Raw genomic sequence first — 16,020 nt, 5'->3', positions numbered from 1 at the left:
ATGCCATACATACCTTTCTTAAATAAATTCATATTCTTGCCCTCTCTCAGAACCAGGTCTTTTTCATTTTCAATCTTCTTAACCCCCAATACAAAAGACAAAGTAGGGACTACTTTAGCTTCTGTATTTTTACTATTCTTGACAAAGGCTTAAACAAGGTCCTCTTCCTGTTACATTCAATTGTCTCATAATGCTCACCCCACCACCAAAGCCAGGTGACACTGTGGAGCGTTATGACAAAATTAACGACTTTTTTTTTAGTCCAAAGTAGACTTTCCTGTCTGTGCTGGACACTGTTCATTCAGACAAGGCTTTTTATTGTGGACAAATTATGCACGCGTGTAAATGTCCACTTCAGGTTTTGGTGAGGCAATAAACCCTCTTGGCTGTCTGATTGACTGCTGGGAAGGTGTGACAAAGACATTTTATCACAGCGTCATTTTCTCTTGAAATCAACACTTTTATAAAATAAGCCTGCAGGAACAGGAGTATTACATCAAAGCACTTCACTAAGCTTAGAGTGTACATTTCACTTATGTATATGCATTAACAAATAATATACAAATGGACTATATTATATGCAATATTTCATATTTAAAAATCAGGTTTTTCTTTTAATGCATTACAACGATAATGCATGGGGCTACGCTAAGCTCTCAAGAGAGGCACTGTCTGCGCGTGCTTGGGCCAGCTCTCACACCACATTTAAAATTTAGATAAATTTGACATAGCCAGTCCAGAAACAAAACTTCCTGGCTGACAGACAAGAGTGAGATGTGTAGTTACACCCTGGAAAGAAAATTAATATATTTTGTAATTGTGAGCTTTTCTTCCAGCTTGCACGCTGAAACGGTTAGGGATCGTAGGAAAACCCTTCAAAAGTCACACACGACTGGTTCTGAGCTCTAAGGTTAAAACAGTTGTGTAAGGATGGACTACTTGATTAGTGCTGATTCAAACTCCTAGTTTGGTGCAAAAGGCAGCAATCTATTTGCAAAGGCAACCAACACAAAACACAGGCTGAGATCTAAAATCTACTCTACTCTGTCTTCAAATAGATGTTTTATTTTTTCCATTGTTTATCAATGCAAATGGGATCCAAACAAGGATTTTGAGATAGTACTTTAGAGAGATATGTCACTTTTTCACACCTCCAGTGTCATGGTTGGCCATCACTACATTTTCCACAGTTTACAAAACAAGTATTCAAGCTTATAAGTAGCAGTACACATGCATTGCTTAGTGTATACAACAACAGATGTGGACAGTTGCAGAGTGGTAACCTGACTCTCGGAATAAAAAAAAAGAAGTGCTGGGTGCTAATCTCTAATTATCTCTGTTATTTCCTAAACTACACTTATAGCTTTTACAAATTTTACATAAATGTCACACAATAAATCAAATGATAAGCAAGATATGTAGAGGTAATATAATAAAATAATCAACTGAGACATCAAGCAAAACTATTTTAACAGATAAATGCTTAGGTTTCTTGACTCCTATTACTTTTTTGGGATTCGCAATGTAGAATAATCACTTTTCCTAAAATGCAGAAGTTCATTTAGTTAAATACACAAATAAACTAGATATAAATATATAACTCCTATCCGGGAAAAATTCAGAAAGTCATATAATGAAACATTTGTGCAATAGTCTACATGTACTATTTCTAGGAAAATTTTAATCAATTTTAAAGAAAATTAATTAGTATTTTCTTGCCAATTTTTTAATGTAAAAGTTAGTCTAACCACAAGGTGGCAGGAGATACCAAACATTCTCTAAACAGATGCAGGTCACCTCACCAGATCAGAATTTCTCTAACAAATATCTTAGACTTACAAAGTCAGTGTGTGCGTGCATAGTATAAAAAACATATATATTATATATATGTATATAATGAAAGAACCTCATATGAAATATATATAAATATGCACTTATCAGTATGAAATAATCTCACATAAACTACAGCTTCTATGTTTTAAAAAGTAAGTTTCCTATGCAAGTAACAGATCTGAAAACGAAGAAACAATAAATAAATGTAAAAATTAAATACCACAAATAACTTGTGTGTTTAACTAAATATATAAAAGTGCAGAAAGTTGCTAAAGCAAATGTATAAAGTAGATCCCACCTTCAATATGTTTAACACCAAGTATAAAGATAGAGGTTCCTAGACAGAGGAGTGTCTGGTAGTTAAACAGAAATAGTTTTCCAGTGGAATAAAAGATGTAAATATTTATTTTAGGGGAAAATAGAAAGCTGCTTACCAGCAGCTCCTGGGGTTTAATTGAATTGTCAGTATATATGCAAAGTTTTTCTGCTGTTAAAGGGATGGTTTCTTTGAGTTTTGATGCAAGAAACATGCAGACAGCACCAAGAAGCTGTAAATGGGATTTTCGAGTTGGTATGACAGCTAAAAATCTATCCAAATAATTCATTGCCAAAGGGAAAACCTCTTCCTCGCACTTCTGCTCTTCACAAACCTAAAAAAAAAAAAAAAAAAGGAAGAGGGAAGGATAAGGGAAAGTTAAAGAAGGAAAGGAAAAAAGGGGGGGAGAGGGAGAAGAAAAAAAAATTAATTGGTATTTTTTAATGTATACATTTTATTATTATTAAGATATTAAAACCTTCTCATAAAGAAATGTTAATGTGAGACATTGTGCTAAATGCTACAAGGAATACAAGATCTGATGAAAAATAAAGGGATATGTTATAATTCTGTTAAACATGAATAAGGGGGCATGGATATTATAATTTAAAACTTAATGAAAAATGTGACTTTTGGCAAAATAAAGTTAAAAACAGAAAAAAATATGTTAAAACCTTACAATCAATCAAACTGTAAGTTTGGGATTAAGAGGTATTCAAAGAAAATATATTAAAACCTTATATATTAGGGCAACATGTGACTTTTGAGGCAAGAGATATAAAGAAAATAAATATAGAATACAGTAAAAGTATAAAATAAAACATACTGTGACTTTGGATGAAGTACTTTGTGATATAAACAAGCAATGAAAAGTAATAAAACTCTTATATTTTATGAACAGATTTGTATTTAAAAATTAATAATATATAAAACCCTACACTCAGTAAAGTGATGTGTGCCATTGTTGGTATTGAAGACACAGAGAAATGGAAACAAGAGAATGTTAATGTTTTTTCAAAGATTAAATTTTATTAAAAAAATATACCAAAAATCTGTAACAGAGAATGCCATTCTGAGTGTGAGCGCACACTCATCTCTCCCTAACCACACTCAATGAAGGAAGGAATTGATTCAAGTCACACTCACTGCAAAAACCTCCACCCAGATATTGTGACTATTTCTGATTTCGTCATATTTTCAAAAAATATTTAAAAATACTTAAAAAATCTACAGCCTTCCCAAATTTGGTGGATGAGCTAGAGCAGACTCCCCTGCATCTTTCCCGACAATTGTGGGGTGCGATGGGTTAGGTTTTGGGGGGTAAATCCCTCGATGAAGTAGAGGAGGGTACACACAGCTGGAGAGCATGGCTGCTGGATAAGGGGGGGTTGGGCCAGGTCTGAAGCTTCTAATAATGACACTATAGAAAACAGCAGATACTGAGAAGAGAGAAAGCAGGGGTACACTCCATTTTAGGGGTTCGTACCTATCTTTAGGTATAAATAATAAAACACCCGTAGATATGAGCTTAAAATCAAAGAATTGCATAACACGCATGCAGGATCTGGGACCACCCCAAAAACACACTATCGATAAAACACAGGAACTTTACGCACCCCCAAATTTGAGGATCATAATCACCCCCTATTCTTATCATAACTTCTATGGGGATTAACCCCTGAGGGCACATTTAACCCTAGAACTACTGAAAGGGACTACAACCCCCATCAACCAGAGTAGCACGTGAAAGTGCTTCACTAAGCCAAATATATAACGTGTTAGAGATGGAGGGTCAGTACCAAACATAGATTAACCCCATCAAAGCTGACCTTCTGCATGACATAGTGGAAGCTTAGGCTATGACCCAGCACTTTAAAAGTTAAAAATAAAGTTACATTGCAAAAGAAGCACGTCCCCTCCCATCCCCAAAAGACTAGGCAATGGGGCTGATTACCAAGGAATAGTGGTAGGAAATCTCCACTGATAACCCCTCCACCCCATGTCCCTTAAACAGAGCTATTACATGGGGGAGACAGGGTTCTGGGGAGGAGATGAAGCAGGCACAAAACATGGAGGCACAGGCAGGGCAAGCAAGGGAAGCTGTGCATACGTGGGCACAAAGGAGGCCACTGAGGGAGAGAAAGCAGGAGTACTCAATGGGGCAGACAACACCACGTTGTACCCCCCCGCCCCCCCCCCTTTATGGACAAGAGGTAATAAGGTTATAAAAGCCCTTCCAGACACCCCAAGAATGTGGGCAATTTCCACTCCACACCCTGTCTCTGCCAAGCAAACTTTCAGCACAGTATAAAGTCTGCAACACGTGCATGAACCCAAACTGCTCTATAACAAAAATATATATAGAAAAATAAAAGTTTTTTTTTTTTTTTTTTAATAAGCGACATGCATAATAGATTCAGGCTACAGATACCAACGCACAAAATGCAGGGAGAGATATGGATAGCCATTTTATAAACTGAAAGGAACATATGCAGCTTGTGTCTAATAAATTCGGGCTGCTAAAAAAAATTAATAAAAATAATCTTGGGTCCTCTATGAATGTTAAACCTCATCAAGTCCACAAACAAAATACCAGCCATGCATAGAATAAACAAAAAGGTGACATTCTTGCATGGAATGCATAAAAAAGAACTTAGAATGCAATGATTGTCTATAACACACCATGCATTCACATAGCATACAATACAGCCCTTGCACAGAATAAAAATTGAACTCTTTTGACATTCAAACGATATCCAATAATCACCAGAATTTACAAAGAATGGCCCCTTTTTTTTACTCTTTTGCAACAAAGTTAGGGCTGTCAGCTGAAAGTCGGGGGGGGTATACCCTTTTTAACTTTGCACCTACTGTAAGAGAAGGGGGTACAGAACAGATCATCTCTATATCCACCAACCTCTAACATCCATGTGGCTACCATCCTCCTCATGAAGGGTTGGATGTCCTTCTGCACACATTTGAAGTAGGAGCACTGGGGCAGATACCTCTCCTCAACGGTGAGCAAATTGTGAAGGACACGGTCATCAAACAGCAGAGTGGGGTCAGTCTGAGCCCTAGGGACAGTGTCCATCTCACAGCACAGGAGCTCCATGCTGCCTGGCTTGTTAGTCACTGCCTTACACTATTGTATCCCTTTTCAGCAGCCACTTCCACTGCAGCAATGAGTGAGCTCCTTTCCCTTGCAGGAGGTATTGTTTCAAGCAGAGGGTCTGTTCCCAGGCTCACTCCAGTCTCCCCAGTTGATTTCTTGGTATACAGTGACGCAGCTTACTGGGCTGGACCTATACTGGTGTTATTATGTAGAACAGCAGCTGGCCAGAGTTTACAAAGTTTTTTTTTCTCTCGCTCCCTCTCCTAGCTTGCAAGTAAGTAGGGAGGCCTAGTATAGGGCAGCACACACATATGACAGCTCCTTAAACTCCCGCCCCGTTGGTTAGAGAGAGAGAGAGAGAGAGAGAAATAATGTAGTCACTTGGAGCTGTTATCATGAAGTAAAAAAAAGCCTCTCCTTGTGAGGGGTGCTGCTAGGCAGGAGTATGGGTGGTGCTGTAAAAGTGAAAGCTTGCAAGAATTTCAAGTGTACAAAGACACCTCCAATAAAATAGTTTTAAAAAAAATAACAAACAAAACAGGAGGCTATATCATGCCAGAAGTACTCCTCCCTGCAAAATATGGGGGGCTTCTTTACAGGGTGTTTGGAAAAAAAAAAAAAAAAAAAACGCACTCTCTCTCTCTCTCTCTCTCTCTCTCTCTCTATTACTGGTTTACAGAGGTATCTTATTAGATATGTGTTGCATGAAATGCATTGGGAACACACTAATGCATGTGCCTAGTGCATGCATCCGCACACACGTATACCGGTGCAATTGCATGCGCCATGAGTTCTGTTATTTCACTTGTAATCATTGATGGGCCCTGTTACAACACCAAATTTTCTTTAACAACTATATATTCTTAATCAAAAGGCTTATCTACAGCTGATCACACAAGATGGAGGCCAAGGAATTCTGGGATTTTTAAGTATTGCTGTCAGTGTAAGTGTTATAAAATATGCTTATGTTGTAGGTATTCTATTACACCAGCCCATCAATATTTAAAGTACTTACAAACCTGAAGTACTGCCTAAGGTAGGGTGATTGTCTGGCACCTTAGCTTTACTTTGCACAAGGTTTGAAAATCAATATTTTGGCATTGATAGAATACTATCTGTTGGCTTATATTCGTGGCACACACTATCCTCACAGCTGTTTTGTCTGAATTTGAACCAACACATTCAGGATGCATAAATACGTTTAAAAACACTTTTTCGCATTTTACATTTTTACTATCAAAGTGGTATATGATGCATTTTCCTTATTGCACTATACAAGTTGAAGTTGGCATATGTATCCCATGCTAAAGTGGGCTGTGCTATACATTTCAAGCCCAAACATTTTTAAGTAAACAATTTAAACTTAGAAATATATGAGTACAAGAGAAGTAATAAAAAGTGCATCAACAAGGCCCATTTAGCGCCAAAGACTCCTGCCATAGAGTACCTATCATTTATATCGTAACTCGGTAAAAGGTATCACAGTATTTATTGGTTAGGAAGCAGTAAAAAAGAACCCAGTTAAAAAATCACAAGAACATTTAAAAAGTTCTACCACATTCTAGAAGAAATTGACTTCCTGTTTCTTCAATATATTAAATGCATTCATCCCAGATGGTGATAAATATATAGCAAGAGATAGAAATAGCTTTCATTCATTGCCAGGTTACCTGTGTGAAAAGCATATGGTTGGGGGAGGGAGGCAAAAACAAAAAACAAAACATGAAAATCTTTCCTTTGTTGAGTTGTTCAAATATAGAAAATGCACAGTTGTTTTATAATTGTCTGTTTTTTTTCTTTTGGTGTCAGAGCTAAAATGAAGTAAGATCTAGTTTTTGCAAATGTAAGTCACTTCCTGGAATATGTGTGTTTGAATGTCAGCAATCACTATCTTCTATTGCACAGCATGGTCAGGCTGATAGGGCTTTTTCTAGGAAACACATATATGATGTAGTCATGCAGGTTGTGTCTACTTCAGTATTCTCCTCCCTTAAAGCCCCCTTTCTCTTTGAACCCACACAGTTGCAAACTAAAATACAGCTAACAAAAGTAAATTCTACAAGTAGTTAAAACAAGAAAAAAATAAAATAAAGCTATAGCATATTGAATAAATATATATATATATATATATATATATATATATATATCTTTCTCTCTCTCTCTCTCTCTCTCTCTCTCTCTATATATATATATAAACACACATTAAAAAAACAATATTTATATACTTTTAATTTGCACACTTAACATTTAGTAGTACTTAATGTTTTATTTAGTAGACAATGCTTACCATATGACACACTTAATTATCTCTACATTGAGGAAGTTTGCATATTTGTACAGCGGGTGTGTAAAATATGTTACGTTTAAACTTGTTTTGTTTTACTGCCTGTTGCTACCAATATATGATCAGCAGACTTCTAAAGTTATTTAAAAAAATAAATTAAAAAAAGTTCACCCCTTTCTAAAGATCTAGTCTTAATAGCTTAGCAGTGGTGGGACTGCAACCTAGTGGTGCTCTCCCGAGCTTAAAGTGAGGGGTAAATGAAATATCACTTTAACACTGTGACAAACAGTGAGCTGCCTCCCCTTCTGTATTTGCATAGCCAATGGTTCTAGTGAGCTTGCTACTGCGCGCTGATTGTTACCAGGCAGATTTTTTTTTTTCTTTTAAAGGAAGCTTTTACCACATATCAGAAATAACTTGAAAAAATTAACAAAAATAAGCTCTTTCAGAGATTATGGATTGTAAAAAGATCATATGTGATCGTTGTGCAGTTTAGAAAGAGGGAAAAATGCAAAGTATTAACCACGTGATTTCAGTACCAAATCGTACGGTACAAAAGCGACAGTTCGCGACTGCTACGATTTTTTCTTGCGAAAATGGCGATACATCGATTAAAACAGGGGTACATTTTCCTGATTCCAGTTTCCCATGATTTTTCATCAGTGAATAGACATCTGTGATCTGTTACTAAAGCTACTTGCCCAGCTCTTGTACAACCACGCATATGTTAATCATACATATAGCTCTCTTGTAGATGTGTGTGCGCATGTGATTGCATACAGCATCAAAGATATTTTAAAAAGCATAAAAGAAAGAGAAAAATGTTGTGTTTTGTCCAGCTTCCTTTGCAGGACACGTGGAAAGATCTCTTCCTACATCATGTGTTTTTTTTAAAGAGCAGGCACACATACTTTTGACAACACTATCTAATCTGAGTTATTTGTTAACTTGCAAGTGCTAAATGACACACGTGTATTATATGTTAGAAAATGGATCCATCAACCAACATTTTATCTTTTTATTAATACCAAATATATAAAGATCTCGGGTCAACTCTGTATACTTTTTGTCCTCTCATTAATACAAGTTATTAATTATAGGGGTTTTTTTTGTTTTGTTTTTTTCTTCTTTTGTATCACTGATTCTGTATAGGGAGTAGATTGTCTTGCCTTATTTTTTTAATGCTAAAACACAACATACTTGTCTTTTTTAACTCTTTGCATGCGTGCATTTAACACTTTAAATGCTGTGCCTTTGGAGTTGAAAACAAGCAAATACTCACTATATTAATACAAATGCAACAAGAAAGTTTTTTTTTTGTAGAATGCACATTTTGGGTTAGGCATCTGCATTATATGATGTTATGCTGGCATATGCAAAATATGCTAACAGCACTCTGATAGTAGATATATAAATATTAAACTATTACAGCAGTTCAAAAGGTAACGTAGATTAAACTGTATCGCAAACATTTTATAATTTGATCATAATTCCCCAAAGATGATATGAAAAGATGAAACGTTTCTATAAAATACAGAATTTACATAGTAAACGTTTTATAGAGCATTATGATCATTCTCTCAGCTTTTTCAAATGGTTTTCATTGTTTTGATTAATTTTCTTATGCTGTTTACAAAATAATTGTGATATACCGAATTTATGAACATTGTCTTTCAACTATGTAATTTTACACTATGGTCTGAAAAACTTTGAGATGTCAAACCTTTTTGTATTTGTTTTCTATTTGTTCACTCTTTAAAACATAGTATTAGTGTTTTAAGATTACCTCTTATCTAAAAAAAAAAAGTAATGCCATATGCACTCATCAAAACAAAATACACTGAATGCTTTTGTCTATGAAGTGTAATTAGGAAGCATTGTTCTTATAACAGTATTAAACTGCCTTCCAGACCCTCTACTATATTACAATATACTCATTATGAATACCAGTCCTTGTAGGATCTTAATACAAATGTTAGGAAAATACCCTAATGCTGACTACAAAAGGCCTTAATGTAATAATGGAATCTCTTGCTGATGGACTAGTCTAAATGTGTTCATGGTTCCAAAATACAAAATTCCTTATAACAGATAGAAAATATGCTTTTAGCATGTACTATCTGATACGCTAACTGTATTGAAGATAAGATGATTTTTTTAAAAGTGGATTTAGACACTCTTAGATATCCCTATTTTAAGATTCAGCTTTCAGTGGCCTTAAACATTGATTTGCAGAACCATGATTAATAATCATGTATCTATGAATATCAGTATCTTGGATAAACTTAAATAATGTGCTCTTCATTTAATATATTATAGTGTTAAATTTAATCTAATAAAAATTAAAAAAAGTGAATGCTGTGTTTCAATCAACAAGCGTGCTATGGAATAAGGCATATATGAGGCAGGGTGAACTTTTCTGAATGTCATTTATTTCCTTCCTTTAATTGCAGACCTTAAAGCCATTTGTTGCAACTTCCGCACAATCTTTAACTATTGCATTTCCACAAAATGGTTTAAGCATTTTGATCATTCCTTCTAACTATGCTGCCTCTACCTCCCCCTACACTTCCTGTAACATTCATTCACTGTTCTTGCACTTCAAACCATGCAGACATTCCCTTTATCAATGGAGAAAGTAAATAATTCAATTTGCTGAGACATACCAAAAGTAAACCCCTGGTTTTAGTTTAGTGTATTAGAGAAGCATCTCTAAAACCTTCAACTAAAATGTGACTTAAACCACAATAGTTAAAATGAAAACTGGATGTTGTTAAAGGGGGGAAAAAAACACTTGAATAACACTTAATTTTATATATAGTTCAATCTTTATTGCTGCTCACTGGTAAAAGTGTAAAACTTATCTGCATGAACAACTGCATTTTACACCTAAAAGAGGTTCAATTTCAACATGAATAGTTTTTAAAAACTCTCAACTTTAATTCACAATAATTTTAATTGTATTTTTCTATATTAATACTTTCATTTGTTCAATTGTGCTACAAGAGAAAATATAGCAATATAAATTTTTTATGTATCTTTATTTTATGCTATTGTTTTACTAATTATTTCATTGCATTTCTATTCCAAATTTAAACCATGAAAATAGAAAAAAAAATGATATAGACACACACACACAAATATATAATATTGGGTTTATGAAATTATTCCTGTTAACAGGGTAGAAGAACATGTAATGTGGAGTTTTTCGTTTTTTTAACAAACACTGTGTTTGTAATAAAATTATAAAGAAGTGTATTATGTATCAATAACATTTAGCTTACGGTTGCAAACCATTTATTGTAATGTTTGGTTTAAAGCACCAAAGATTTCTTATTTTTCCACTTATCAATTAAATTAATATTTTTTTCGTTCATTTTTTACCTTTTAAGTACAAAGTGTATGAAAAATAGTGCATTTTCAAATTGTTTTGTTGCAAAGTAAGTTTGAATAAATACTATTTGAGTGATGTTTTTCCTGATATTTTCAATAATTTCATATTATACAGAAAACAAATAAATATGTATACAAATGCTATCCTTTTATGTGTATTTCATATCATATTGGCCACATTTATTGTGACTAAAGAATTTTACTTAACTTATAGTTGTAAAAAAATAAAAATCTAATTCATATTCTGCAGCAAAGTAATTTATGTTGTGTAAGCCTCTTAAACCAAGTCCTTTTCTTTATTATGATTTGTAAACATTTGATTGGTCATTCCTGAAGGCCCCAATGTCAGCAGAGGTCACAAGAACGCCTCCTGAACTTTCTGGGAAAGAACTTGAGAAATGAACTCTTAACCTTACAGGTAGTGAAAAAATGGTTTGTGACTTAAACATTTGCCTGCCTAGGAAAAGGAAAGCTGTAAAATAAACCACATAATTTTAATTGCTAGTAAAATACAGAATATAACATACAAATTAACTTAGGTGTCAACATACGCTACAGTATTAAGCAAAATTTCCATAGTTAACTTAAACAAATTAATAGCAAATATTTTATTTTTACAAAAAAGAAAAAAAAAAGATAATATATTGTCATGAAAATAGCATGGTTTTGTAAAATTAAGGTATAGGTATTATACCTCTGTAATGAGGTTAGTACAGCATTTAAAATCTGTAACTTTAAAGAGATTATAATTGCATTTTTTAAATATCACTCCATTATTTTTTTCTATACTGAAATAAAATAACATACACAAATTATTGCATTCTTTAGTTTTTTCTCAGGGCATCTTAAGCATTAATAGTAAATCAAATTTAATTGAATGTACAAATTTATAGTAAAATGTTTTACTCATTTGGCATAATATGTAATTTATTAGTATTTGCATTTTTTTCAGTAATCTTAACACTATTGTGTGTGATCACTGTCTTACTTTTCCATGAAGACCTACGTTTTCATTTCTTGGAACCTAGAACTGTTGCCATTTCCTCTTATGCACAATTTGATTGAGTGATTTACTGTTTTTATTTGTTTTGTCTAACAATAAAACCTTTTGGCTTAAAGGGAAAGTATAGATAAAATGTATGTTTTTCTATATGACAGAGCAGAGTGTACTGTTCACAAAAACTATACAAAAAATCCCCATTAATCCTTGTATTAATCATAAAACATTTTAAACTACATGTAGTGTTTTTCAGTAGTCTAGGAGTAGCAACTCTGTAGAACACTGCTCACTTTCTGAGCAGAAGACTCTTGTCCACACATTTGTAAATAAAGAGTGCAAAGGGAAATGGCGTCCCCCACATTAGCTTACAAAACACCACATACCACCTTACACATAGGTTCTCATAAGTTAGATGAACATCTATATATGTATTTGTTCCAAATCTTCAAATTGTCCTTCATACACAAAATATATTTAGATACATCTCCCTAATAAGTGTTTATTACAAAAAAACATTGGATGGGCCAACAGTACTTGCTAATAAATGTTTTGATATACCTAGTGCATTAATGGTGTAATTTATATTAGCAAAAATACCAGTTCAATCTAACATATATACATTTTAATTAGTTAAATTCAATAATTATACTGTCTTATAATGTCACAAAGCAATGTAATTAGATTATTTTACAAGACTCGTAATAAAAGTATAATATCAATGCTACAGACTGTATAGCGCTAGGATTCGCAGTATATTGTCATTTTATATAAGCACAAGCATTCTGAGGAAATGTTTTCATGAGTACATCACACCTCTGTTTTAAAATCAAACCAAAAATAGCACAACTTGAAGTATACTTTTTTTTTAGAACTATGTTTGGGTATCATCAATAACACTAATTGTAATTCTGTTAACTACACATACATTTATTTATACTTTTAGCTTCTCACACTGAACATTTTCTGCATCCTTTAAACATTTTGATATATCAAATATATAAAGATGGATATCTAGTTATTGCAAAACACTATCAACTTTTAATTAGATCAACAAAAATGTAAAATGTGTAAAAATACAGATCTATTATAAAAAGGTCACATTGACTATATACAGCGGATCAAAGAAAAAATAACTAAATCATTAGTTTGTTTAATACTCCTTTTTACAAATCAATTTAATAATAAGGCACGACCCCCTGTTTATTGGCTAAATGGAAGGTCAATTGATATTTAATTCAAAAGCTGCTCATATGCTTGAAGTTAATAGAAAGAAATTTGTTTACATAAAAATCATAATAAAGGTTCATGGATAATGCTAAGGTAAGATGGGCAAACTCAAATTTTTAAACATTCTACCCAATGCAAAGTCCATTGCTTTAAAATACCATTTTAAGGGACAACGGCACAAGATTTAAAATATATGCTCATCTGTTTATATTTGTATGGAATCATGCAGGTACAAATTAATTTAAACAAAATGTAAACAAAAACTAAAAATAGAGTTACCCATGTAAATTAGTCACATAGCATGCAGAACTGGTGTAATCAGCTAGTAACTCTGGTAGAAAAAGAGCATTTCATTCCCAAAAATATATCAGAGGGTCTGTGGATGGTTTAGCATCACAGGTGTTGTAGTTCTATAACCAGTGACATCCTTATATCTGATTAATGATAAGACAGTGAAAGGTATAAGAGCATCCAATTAAATCATGCAGGAATTGCAAAATCACATAAACATTACATTTCATAAAACACTTCATATAAAGTGCATGCTGTTCCTATCCAATTCACCACTCTTCAAGATAAGTTTATTTTACAAAAAATCTATCTACATTCCGTGGGCAATGAGATACTCCCCAGCACTAGATGTTGGTGTTATTTTACTAAACTAATACACGTTTATATGGACACCGTAATTGTCAATCAGTCGACCGAGAAACAACCTGTTGGCGACAATATATTTTGCGTGTAAGTATAATTGTTAATGCGTAGGAAATGTAACTGCTCACTTGTGGACAATAAAAACAAATGCAAGGTTATTTTTGTTACTGGCATGAATATCATACAAAGATACGCAAAAATAATGTTTTCATATTTGGAAAACAGGCAATAGACAATATTAGTTAAAAAACACAGTAAAACAATATCAGGCAATAGTGTATATCCAGGTGTGCAATGTAAGTCAAGTTGTTGTATTGCTTATTTTTGTGTAATTAGGCTATAACTGTTATGTTTACTATGTAGTGTCATCCTTCTACCTCTTCCCAAATATGCCCTTTTATATATTACTTATTTATTTATCAAATATTTTACCAGGAAAGATACATTGAGATTTCAAGTATGTCCTGGGTATATATATCCCAGACTCACACAGCGTTTTCCAGGTTATGTGCTCTAAGGTGTACCTTTTCAAGAGGCTACTGTACATTCAAAAACAAATGTGGCAAAACTGCTCTAGAAAAATTGGTTGCTAGGTAAATCTAACTTGTACATTAAAATAAATGAAAGGAAATGTGTACTTTTTACGCAATCATTTTCTCTTCCATACGATGAGGAGATTAGCCATGTTGATTTGATGTTAATGAAAATAATCATTAATAACACAAAGGCTTTCTTTATTTGCCCATCTAATAATTTTCCAAAAGTATGTTTTTCCATATAATGTGTGGATGATCACCAGACTGATTGATGAATGTTGTTTTGATATTAAATGAGAATGATTTAGCAAAAGGTATTCCTTTTTTTTCCAGGTTACAATAAAAAAAAAAAAATGAGCAAACACACGCACAGTAAAAGTGGCTCTGTCTGCTTCTATATTGCTCTGTCACACAAATTAAATGTATCTTCTAATCTCTCTCTTTTTCTCCTGATGTATATTGATTTTTTTTTTTTTTAATTTAGCTTTTTTTTGGATCTGGCTGAACAGCCATGTTGGGTCTGGCATTACTGATATCTGGCCAACTGCTGGTCATTCTAACTTGCCTACTGCTGCTGTTTCACACATAGCAATCACTGCAGCAGGCAAGTTAGTTTGAGCAGCAGTTGGTCAGATAACAGTAAAGTCTGACAATACACGGCTGCCTGGCCAGGTAAATAAAGCAAACGTTTCTCAAAAAATCTATACATATAATTTTAAAAAAATCATTAAGTTTCATTAACAGTAACAAACTAGTTTTCATTTTGTTTGTTTTTTTAAAGCCTGCACCCAGATACTGAGATGAGCTCAAGAAATAAAATAAATCCAGTGAATAATGGCACGTAGAAAGGGTCAGGAGCTTGGTTTCAGGGGGCATAAGGAAAGGAAAACCAACAGAAAATGAAATGTAAAAAATGACCAGGTAACTTTAATTTAAGAAATAGTGTTTAGCTTTCAAAACCTGAATTTCACAAAAGCACTGGAAGGTTTCCTTAAAGGAACAGGATGCTGTAAAGAAAATCCATCACTGTTGTAATCAATGTTGGTGCTTATATATCTTGTATAATGAGGTGGGAAAATGCAGTCTTAAACATATAGATCTTTAACTGGTTTCAACTGGATTCAAGAAACTTAAGGTAGTGTTTTAATAGACACACAAGAAAACACCTGTAAGAAGGCATTACTTTTATTGGGCACGTAGAATTAGAGTGCAAGCTTTTAAGACATCTCAGATCTTGTCTTCAGGCATACAATGAAAGGGTATTAGTTTTACCAATGTGGTTAATTTTTACTGCACTGTTTAGACAAATGGTTGTGCAAAGATATTTAAAGGAGTCAACGGATTTATAATAGCATGAAAGAGTTATTCTACTTGTTATGTGACAAAAAGCAAAGGACTAATTAGACAGAGTGTGTGTATCCGTATACTCCAACCGCACCTGAAAAAACAGGGGGAGAAAGAAATACACACCAGAGTCTAACGTATCGTGGGGAGACTCCAGGGGTCTCAATAGGGGCTTAACCCCAAATTTAAATACTAAGAAAAAAGAAGAAAAATACAGGCAGTCTTTGGATAAAGATCAATCCTAGACTGTCTGTATAACCTGGAAATGATATATAGTACAGTAGCGTGAAAAATGAACTGGTTATCATGTACCAGTATAGA

At 33.6% G+C, this 16,020-nt stretch overlaps 1 protein-coding gene across 2 annotated transcripts in view; it reads right to left on the bottom strand.

Annotated features, from left to right (window-relative positions):
* Positions 1-16,020, bottom strand: part of CCND2 (cyclin D2) — a 378,192-nt gene that overhangs the window by 37,038 nt on the left and 325,134 nt on the right. The window contains exons 1-2 of one of the 2 annotated variants that reach the window (XM_063447797.1): positions 5,067-5,693; positions 2,268-2,483 (exon numbers count right to left, since the gene is read on the bottom strand). In XM_063447797.1, the coding sequence (XP_063303867.1) occupies positions 2,268-2,483; positions 5,067-5,261 (411 nt within the window). In that variant the 5' untranslated portion in view covers positions 5,262-5,693. Of the gene's footprint in view, positions 1-2,267; positions 2,484-5,066; positions 5,694-16,020 lie in introns of those variants that run through there. The other variant, XM_063447798.1, reaches the window with a different exon arrangement.

Source organism: Pelobates fuscus, chromosome 3 (assembly GCF_036172605.1).
Source record: "Pelobates fuscus isolate aPelFus1 chromosome 3, aPelFus1.pri, whole genome shotgun sequence".
NCBI classification, from domain to species: Eukaryota; Metazoa; Chordata; class Amphibia; order Anura; family Pelobatidae; genus Pelobates; species Pelobates fuscus.
The sequence above is the reverse complement of the archived record's forward strand: the minus strand, read 5'-3'. Positions and strand labels throughout refer to the sequence as shown.